The sequence below is a fragment of the Macrotis lagotis genome, chromosome 3 (genome assembly GCF_037893015.1).
Source record: "Macrotis lagotis isolate mMagLag1 chromosome 3, bilby.v1.9.chrom.fasta, whole genome shotgun sequence".
Lineage (NCBI taxonomy): Eukaryota > Metazoa > Chordata > Mammalia > Peramelemorphia > Peramelidae > Macrotis > Macrotis lagotis.
The window spans coordinates 232,088,475-232,098,698 of record NC_133660.1 but is presented as its reverse complement, the minus strand read 5'-3'; the positions used below and the strand labels follow the sequence as shown (position 1 = coordinate 232,098,698).

The following is a 10,224-nucleotide window of genomic DNA, read 5'->3' as shown; positions in this document are numbered from 1 at the left end:
TTCAGGGTGGCAATATCAAAGCTAATGATAGTGCTTTGTAGTAATTCCAAATTCTGGGAGCAAAATAAAATGAGATTGCTTAAAATTCAGATTCCGTATTCCTCTTCTTTTGTCATTTTAGAGGACAAGGGTTATCTTGGAAACCAGGACTTTCTTCATAATCATTAGGATGTGGTGTATAACATCTTCAGGTGTAGAAGGTAGTCCTTTTAAAATTTAAGAATCACAAATCAGACTATGTTTCTTTGGGAGGGATTAACCATAGTGATTAGATGACAGAGCAGAATTTTCACATCTAGATATTGTCTCAGAATATATTTGAGAGAGATCTCTATGTTGGGAATTCAACTGTCCTCTTTACTCTTATGTATTTTTTTTTTATACTAACAGAATGGAAAAATTAGCAAATTACCCAGCGCTATTGATTCATGGAGAAGAATTGAAAGGGAAGAAATTGGTTCATCTCTGCTTTGCTTACTGGCACTCTTCCATGGTGTATTGGGGCAAAGTATGGGGAATAAGAAAGTAGGAGTGGCTTGTAGGAGGTGATCAGTAAATGTTTCCTGAATTTATCAATAGACATATCCAAATCTTAGTTCTGCATTCTATCTTAATATTATTTTCTTCTATCTAATAGGAATTCTTTTCAAAACATGTCTGGCAATAACTGCACTGCTGTGACTGAATTCATTCTTTTGGGATTAACAGATGATCCAACCCTTCGTGTTATCCTTTTTGTGATATTTGTATGTGTCTATGATGTCACATTAGTTGGTAATCTAAGCATAATCATATTGATCAGAAATAGCCCTCAACTTCACACTCCAATGTATCACTTCCTCAGTCACTTGGCTTTTGTAGACTCTGTATATTCCTCATCTGTCACACCAGTTATGCTCAAGAACTTCCTTGTGGACAAAACCATGATTCCTTTGGAAGGCTGTGTTGCCCAGGTTTTCTGTGGAGCCACGTTTGGGACAGCTGAGTGCTTCCTGCTAGCTGTGATGGCCTATGATCGGTATATGGCCATCTGTAACCCTTTACTGTACTCCATCAGGATGTCACCTGAGGTCTGCACTGTGTTACTCATCATATCCTATCTGGGTGGTTGTGTTAATGCTTGGACCTTCACTGGTTCCATATTGAATCGGGTCTTCTGTGGAACCAATGAGATCAACCACTTTTTCTGTGATTATTCACCACTTTTGAAGCTTTCCTACTCCCAAGATAATTTTGCTGAAATTCTTGCTTCTGCCACTGCTGGGTCAATAATTATGATTACGGTGCTAATTATTATAATATCTTATATTTACATCCTATTCTCTGTTCTGAAAATAAACTCCACTGAAGGGAGATCCAAAGCTTTTTCAACTTGCACCTCCCATCTCACAGCAGTCACTCTTTATTATGGAACCACCACATTTATTTATGTGATGCCCAAGTCAAGCTACTCAACAGATGAGAATAAAGTGTTATCTGTTTTCTACATTGTAATTATCCCCATGTTAAACCCCCTGATCTACAGTCTTAGGAACAATGAAGTAAAAGGAGCCCTGAGAAAGCTCTTTAATAGGAAACATTCTTTTTCATGAATCCAACATGCATTTATTAAGTACATACTATATCTCAGGGATTTAAGGAGAAAAATAAAACTGCCTTTGGCTATAATGAATTGTTATTCTAGTAGTTGTTAGGATAAAATGATACAAATAAATGTGCTTTAGAAAAGGTATATTTTCATTATGATGTGTTAAGTTATGAATTTAAATGTTGATTGGAAAGGTCTGAAAATATATGCAAACTCCCACAGACTTCTCACTTCTGCAAAGGAGTAGGGAGGCATGTCGTCTTGTCTTCTCTGGGTCCATGATTGTTCTTTGGAACCTGGTAACACATTTTTTTATTGATATATGGGAGTTGTTCTCTACATTTATATTCTAATAGTCATTTTGTGTGTTGTTTTATTGCCTCTGCAGTCATCATTGACTCTCCAAATATGTAAATCTTTTCTGTATTTCTGTATTAATCATTCTTGTTTTTTTCTTTGCAGCTCAGTATTATGTTCCTGTGCCACAACTTGTTTAGCTATTACTCAATCACTGGACATCCATTTTGTTTCCAGGTTTTTCTACTTCAAAATTGATGCTATAAATACTTTGGTGTATACTCAGAATTTCCTTTTAACAGTAACCACCTTATGGCATAATATACCTGAAAAAAATCTTTTTTCCCCCCTATGGGATTCCTCTTCTTGGGATGTGAGGAAGTTGAGAAATTAGATGAAATTGAGGTCATAAAATACAAATAATCAATAAAGATAATTAAAAAATAAAAATCTCCACAATTTGACCTTTTCTTACCTTTCCCGTCTTATACTTTCTTTCTATCTGTTCAGTGTACAGTTTAACTACACTGAATTGTTTGCCTTTCCCCACACATGATACTCCATATTCTTTGTCTTTACAATGGCCGTCTCACAGGTCTGAAATGCTTTCCTCCCCTTCCTTTGGCTCTGTGTTCTGCATTTTCCAAGAGACAGATCAAATCCTACCTTCTTCAAGGAGCCTTTTTTCTCTAATAGTAGTTTCCTTTCTTAAGATGATTTTACATTTAATTTGTCTTTAATTTATATGTATCTGGTTCTTTACATGACTTGTATCAACAGAATGTGAGCTCATGGTTGACAGGGACTGTGTTTTTGCTTTTCTTTATACCAAATCATATTGTAGTGACTGACATAGAAAACATTTAAAATTCAAGTTAATTGATTGCTAACTTGGTTATTCTCCCTTTGATATTCTCCAGATTTTATTTTTAAAATTTTTTTTAATAAAAATTTTATATATTTAAGGTCATGGGGTTAAGTGACTTGCCCAAGGTCCACAGCCAGGTAATTATTAAGTATCTGAGGCTGGATTTGAACTGAGGTCCTACTGACTCCAGGGCCAGTGTTCTATCCACTGCACCTGTTCTTTAGATTTTCAGTTTAAAATGGGGAAATCAGGATCGAATATGTTATTTTACCTGGTTTTATTAAGGCGGAATTCAATTGAGTTATCACTTTCCTAATTTTTGGAAATATTATTTTACTTTTTTATATCATTATATATAAAGCAATTTTTGTCATTTCTTTTTTTAAAAAATTGATTTCCAATTTCTCTCCCTTTCCTCCTTCTTTTTTCTATTCATTAATTTCTACCTCATTGGTGGTGAGTTCACACTTTTCATTTTTGGTACTGGTGATTTGATATTCTTTTATTTAAAAAATCAGATTAGCTAAAGGTTTATTTTATTGTTTCTTTCATAAAGCCAACTCTTAGTTTTTATTAGATCAATTGTTTTCTTGTTTTCAATTTTATTAATTTTTCCTTTGATTTACAGAATTTCTAATTTGGTATTTCATTGGAGATTTTTGAATTTGTTCTTTTTCTATTTTTTTATTTGCATGCTCATTTCATTGATCTCCTCTTCTTCTATGTTATTCATATAAGCATTTGAAGTTATAAAACTTCTCCTAAAATTGCTTTGACTACATCCCATAAATTTTGGTATGATATCCCATTGTTGCCTTTTTCTTAGATGGAATTGTTGATTATTTCTTTCTTTTGATGTTTGATTCACTCATTCTTTCAAATTAGGTTATTTGGTTCCCAATTCATTTAGTTTATCTTTTCATGGCCCTTTATTTCATGTAATTTTAGTTGGTTCATGGTCTGAAAAGTATGAATTTATTATTTCTGCCTTTCTGCAATTGATTGTAAGGTTTTTAATATCCTGGGACATGGTTAATTTTGGTAAGATGTCATGTACTATAGAGAAAAAAAGATAATTTCTTTTCTATCCTCATCCAGTTTTCTCCAGAGGTCTATCATATCCAAGTTCTCTAAGATTTTATTCATCTTCTTAACTTCCTTTCTGTTTCATCTATTTCCAGGAGAGGGAAGTTGAGGTTCCCCCCTATTATATTTTACTGTCTATGTCTCCAAGCAAGAATTTGAATGCTATACTAATTGGTTTTATATTTTTAATAATGATAAAACTTCATTGCCTATGATACCTTTTAAGAAGATGTAGTTTTCTTCCTTATCCCCTTTAATATCTATTTTTACTTTTTCTTTTCCTGAGATGAGGATTGCTACCCCTAATTTTTTTAAACTTCTGCTGAAGCATACTGTATTTTCCTCCAACCTTTTACCTTTACCCCAGTTTGTATCTCTCTGCTTCAAATGTGTTTCTTGTAAATAGTATATTGTAGAATTCTGGTTTTTAATTCATTACATTATCTGTTTCCATTTTATGGGAGAGTTCATCCCATTCAAATTTATAGTTAAGACAATAAATTCTGTATTTCTCTCTTTGCTATCTTTCTCCATTTATACTTTTCTCTTTTATTTTCTTTTGTCTCTCCTTACCAATGTTTTGCTACCTTTCCCTTTTAACTTTTCTTTAAAATTTTAACTTTAACTTAACTTCTACTTTTACCTTTGCCTTCCCTTTTATCAACCCCCTTCTTCCCTTTTCCCCACCCATTTCCTGTAGAGTAGGATAGAATTCATGTTATTCCTTCTTTGGACCAAATCTATTAAGAATATGATTTATTCAATGTTCACACCCTCCCTTCTTTCTCTCTACTATAGTGGGTCTTTTTGCTTCTTCCCCTGATATTGTTTATCCTCTAATGCCTAGCCTTCTCCCAGTATAGTTCTTGCTTTCATGTTTTTTTATTTTGACACTGTCTTGTACCTATAACCCTTCTGTCCTAATATACTTCTTGAATCTGTTCTGATAGAAGACCTTTCTTGAAAGTTGATTGACAAGCAGCATTGCCTTATAGTTACTAAGTACTCATTCCTCTTCTGTCCCATTAGAAATACACTTTTCAAGAGTCATAAATTGCATCAAATTATAATTGATTTTATCATTCTTTCTTTACAAGTACCCTCTATGGATACACAATCCTCATGAGCCAAAGCAAGAAGAAAAGCCAAATTATTTTATTTACCATTTGTACCCTTCCTCCCTCAAGCACACTTTCTCCAGTTGCAACCAAATCATTAAACAATGCAAAATCAATTCATGATCTTTTCATGTCCAATCCTTCTAAGTAGACTCTCTCTCTCCACATCTATGGGACTTCAACTCTAGGCCAACAACCCTCCACAACTATAGTATCAGGTACACTCTCTCCCACTATACTTTTAACACTCCAACCTTAGCAAAGCAATCCCTCTTAATTAAAATAGTAGGCACACTCTTTCCCTCTGTCCCTAGCTACTCCAACTATAGCACTAAAATCCTTGTTAACTAACATTGGAATAAGACAAGATCACTTCCTTATCTATTTATATCCAACCCTTTTGAATACAATCTCACCCTTTGTCCCTATTGTATTTCAACCCTCCTTAACTAAAGTATCTAGGAAAGTAAGATCACTTCATGATTTAAATATGTAGAGAGCCTCTTAAGTACTCTCCCTCCCTCTGTCTCAATAAGATTTACCACTCTCATGATCAACATTGTTTCATCTCTCATTTATACTTATATCCACTAAGCACAATCCCTTCAACTATATTCAACCCTTTATCCTAAGATAAATACAATTCTCAAGAGTTAAAAACGTTATCTTTCCTTGTAGACATGTATACAGTTTAATGTTCTTGACTGGCATATTTTCTCCCTTTCCATTTACCTTTTTATCTATCATCTGAGTCTTGTATTTGAAGACTGAAATTTCTGTTCAGTTCTGGACTTTTTATCTGAAAACCTTAGAAGTCCTCCAATTCATTGAAAATATACATCTTTTCCCCTGAAAGATATACTGAATTTTGCAGGGTAGTTAATTCTTGGTTGCCCTCCAGAATATCATATTCCAGGCCCTCTGATCCTTTAATATTGAACCTGAAAAGTCCTCTCATTGTGCTTCCTTGGTATTTAAATTGCTACATTTTGACTGCTTGCAGTATGTTTTCTTTTTGTTGAGAATTCTGGAATTTGGATACAATATTCTGGAGGTGTACTATGTATTCTTTCAAGGACTATTTTATCTTTTTGATCTAGTATATTAGGACAGTTTTTCATGATAATTTCTTGAAAGACATTTTTCAGGCCCTTTTCTTGATCTATGCTTTCAAGTAGACCAATAATTCATCAATTATCTCTTTGGATCTATTTTATAGAGCTTTTGTTTCCACCCCCCCCCCCCCATACCTTATATTATCTTCGGTTTTTTCAGTCTTTTGAAAATCAAAATTAATTGAATCTTTGTATCTAATAGTGCTATTTACTTCTATTTGCCCAATTATAATTTTTAGGGTTTTATTTACTTCAGTTAGCTTTTGTGTTTTCTTTTTCATTTAACAAATTTTATTTTTTGATTATGTTCTTTTTCCTGTTGGTCATTTTCATTTTTAAAGAAATTTATTTATTTGGTGAACTTTTCATAATTTTCTTACATGGTTATCATTTCTTTTTTTGTTTTTCTTCTCCTCCTCCTCTTTGGTTTTAAAATCTTTTATTAAGCTTAAATTTTAAATTTTAATCCAATTAAAAAACTCATTTGAGATTGTCTCATGCAGTTAATTTGTCACTTTTCTTCTTCTGAGATGCCATTTTTTATCATCTCTATTTGAATAGTAGCTTTTTATGGCCAGCATACTTTACCCTCCCCTTCCCTCCCGCACTTTTCTAGTTGAGCTCTGCTCCTGAGGTACAGAGAGTATAGTTCCAAATTTTTTGTCCTGGGGCTGGGTTTGATCCCTGACTTTTCTCTTGCCAAGGTGTTGCCTAGGCAGCCCAGACCTTGCCTGTGCAGAAATTTGTTTCCTCTTTTATATCCAGGCTCTGCCTATGCAGTTATTTGTTCTTTACCTTGTCCTGTTTGTTGCCCTGGTGTTCTAGGACTCAGATTTCAATAGGGGTTGGGACCTTCCCTGATGGTCTGCTATCTAGCTGAGCTGGGTCCTGGACTGTGCTGTGGCTAGAAATTTTTCTGTTCTCACAAATAATTGGGTTATACTTCCCCTTTACTTCTGAAGAGATTAAACCTTCACTGAAGAATATCCACAATGTCCAGAGTTGAGAATTTGTTTTGCTCTTTTTTTTTGGGATCTGTGGAATGTCTCTGTGCAGGTTTCATTTAAAATTAGGCAGGAAATAGAACTGGGAGCATGCTAGTTTCATGCTGCCATCTTGATTACCTCTTCCTTCTATTTGTTGACAATGCAAGCAATTTGATATGGCCTGTACTTGTTCAGTCATGCCAAACACATTTCTATATTGTCACATTGTGAAAGAAAACACCAAAAAATAAAAACTCCCCTGGAAAATGTAGTAAAATAAAATATACCTCAATCTTCATTCATACCATTATTTCTTTCTCAGTAGGGTTATAGCATTTTTTTTCTTCATAATTTCTTTGTACTTTAATAGTATTTTATTTTTTCAAATTACATGAAAAAATAATTTTAACATTTAAAAAATTTATTTAAAAATTGATTTCCAATTTGATTTCCCTCTCTCCCTTCTCTAATTCCTCCCTAAGAGACTATATATATGTATATATATATACATATATATATATATATAGTTATAGACATGCAATCAAGTAAATTAATTATGTTGTGAAAGAAGATACAGAAGAAAAAGTAGCAAAAAACAAAGTAAAAATAGCATGCTTTGATCTGCAATCAGTCTCCATCAATTTTTTTCTCTGGATGTAGATACATTTTTTCACTGCAAATCCTTCAGAATAGTCTTAGCTCACTGTATTTTCAAGAATAACTAAGTAAAATATTATTTTCAATAGTATACAATGTTCTCCTGCTTATGCTCAGTTCACTTTGCATCAGTTCATTTAATTTTTTTCAGATTTTTCTGAATCTCTTTGTCACTTCTTAGAGCACAATAGTATTCTATTTAAATCATATACCACAATTTGAGCAGCCAAGCCTCATTTGATGGGCATTCCATTTCTTTGCCACCACAAAAAGAACTGCTAGAAATATGTTTGTACATATAGATCATTTTCCTCTTCCTTTGATCTCTTAGGGGTACAGACCTAGTAGTAGTATTGCTGTGGTTAAAGAATATGCACAATTTGATACACATTTGGATATACTTTAAAATTGCTCTCCAGAATGGTTAGATGAGTTCACAACTTCAGTAACAGTAGTGTCCGAATTTTCCCATATTCCTTCAGACATTTGTCTTTTTTCTTTCATATCAGTCAATTTAATAACTGTGAAGTGTTAGAACTTGTTTAATTTGCATTTCTCTAAGGTATTTAGAGCATTCTTGTTCATATCATTTCTCAATTTATCTATCAAAAAATTACTTGAATTCTTTTAAATTTGACTCAATTATCTATGTATTTGAGAAATAAAGCCTTTATCAGAGAAACCTGTAAAAAAATTTCCCCCAGTTTTCTGTTTCTAATCTGGTTTCATTATAACTTTCTTATACCTATATCTGATAGGTAAACTATTCCATTTTCCCCTAATTTCTTTAAGACATTATTCTTTATGTTTAAATATTATACTCATTTTGATCTTTTGATCTATATCTAGTTTCTGCCAAGCTACTTTCCAGTTTTCCAAGCAACTTTTGCCAATTAATGATTTCTAGTCTCAAAAACTTGGGCTTGGGGGTTTGCCAAAGATTATATTTATATGGTCATTGATTATTGTATATTGTGTACCCTATCTATTCCCCTCATCCACCATGTTACTTTTTAGTGAATAATAGGCTGGTTTGATCATTACCACTTTGTAATACAGTTAGAGATTTGGTATGTCTAAGCCACCTTCCTTCACCTTTTAAAAATCAATTGCCTTGTTATTCTTGACTTTTTTGTCTTTCTAGATGAATTTTTAAAATTTTCTAGCTTTATAAAATATCTTTTGATAATTTTATTGGCATGTCACCAAATATATTAATTTATCTAGAATTGCCATTTTTGATAGTGGCTTGGCCTCCTATGAGCAATGAACATTTTTAATTCTTTTGATTTGACTTTATGGTACGAAAAAGGTTTTATAATTGTGTTTGTCTTGACAGGTATATTCTCAAATTTTTTATATTGTACACAGTTATTTTAAATGGAATTCCTTTTTTATATATCTCAAGTAGTAATATATAAACATACTGATGATTTATATTGGTTTATTTTGTAATTTGTAATCCCACTAAAGTTTGAACTGTTCTTTTATAAATTGATTCTCAAGGATTCTCCAAGTATACCATTATATCATCTACAAAGAATATTACTTTTTCTTCATTACCTATTCTAATTCATATTTTCTTCCAGTTTTCATTTTTATTTTGTTTTATGATTTCTGATTGTTTAATGAAGTGGTTTCCACTTGCCCAATTTAAATTTTTAAGGAATTATTTTCTTTTTCTTTTTTATTTATTTATTTTTTAGATGTTGCAACACAATGGGATTAGGTGACTTGCCCAAGGCTACAGCTAGGTAATTATCAAGTGTCTGAGGCTGGATTTGAACTTAGGTTCTCCTGACTCTAGGGCTGTGCTCTATCCACTGTACCACCTGAGCTTTCACATTTACTTTTTTCATTTGACCTTTTAAAGACATCTCTTCAGTGTTTTTTTGTGTCTCATCTACCATTTGACCTATTCTATTTTTTAAATTGTTTTTTTTCTTCAGTAAAGTTTTTGTACTTTCTCTACCAAGTTCTTGATTTTCTTAATTTTCTTGCATCATTCTTATATCTTTTCCTAAATTTCCCTCTATTTTTCTTATTTGATTTTTAAATTTTTTTTAAGTTCTTCCAGGAGCTCTTTTAGTACTGAGACTTATTCACATTTTTATTTGTGGTTTTTGTATGTAGTTGCTTTGATTTCCTTTTCTTTTTCTGAGTTTGTGTTTTAATCTATGCCTCCATGGTAACTTTCTATGGTCAGGTACCTTTTTTTTTGTTTGCTTATTTTCCCAGTCATATTTTTTTCATTTTAGACTTTATTTCAAAGTTAAGCTCTGTCCTCTGGGTGGAGGAGACACTAAACTTCAGGATTTTTGTACTGCTGTTTTTGGAGCTAGTTCTGGAGGTAGGGAATTTATCTGAAAATTTTGAGTTTTCTCAAGGTAGAAAGATCTAAGGAGAGGCTTAATCACTACTCTCCTGCTCTATGATGTTCTGTCTTAGAACTGTGAACAGGGTCCCACTTTCTGGGAATATTCCTGCTTGCCCTGGGATTATGACTTGG

General features: G+C 32.7%; 1 protein-coding gene across 1 annotated transcript; it reads left to right on the top strand.

Moving 5' to 3' along the window:
• Positions 1-653: 653 nt before the first annotated feature.
• Positions 654-1,592, top strand: LOC141516482 (olfactory receptor 5P80-like). Its single transcript, XM_074227550.1, has one exon. It carries the CDS (start codon positions 654-656, stop codon positions 1,590-1,592), a length of 939 nt encoding a protein of 312 aa, XP_074083651.1.
• Positions 1,593-10,224: the final 8,632 nt, after the last annotated feature.

What these genes read in the sequence shown, in the direction of transcription:
- LOC141516482 (XM_074227550.1), top strand. Translation starts at nt 654, where the DNA reads ATGTCTGGCAATAACTGCACTGCTGTGACTGAATTCATTCTTTTGGGA.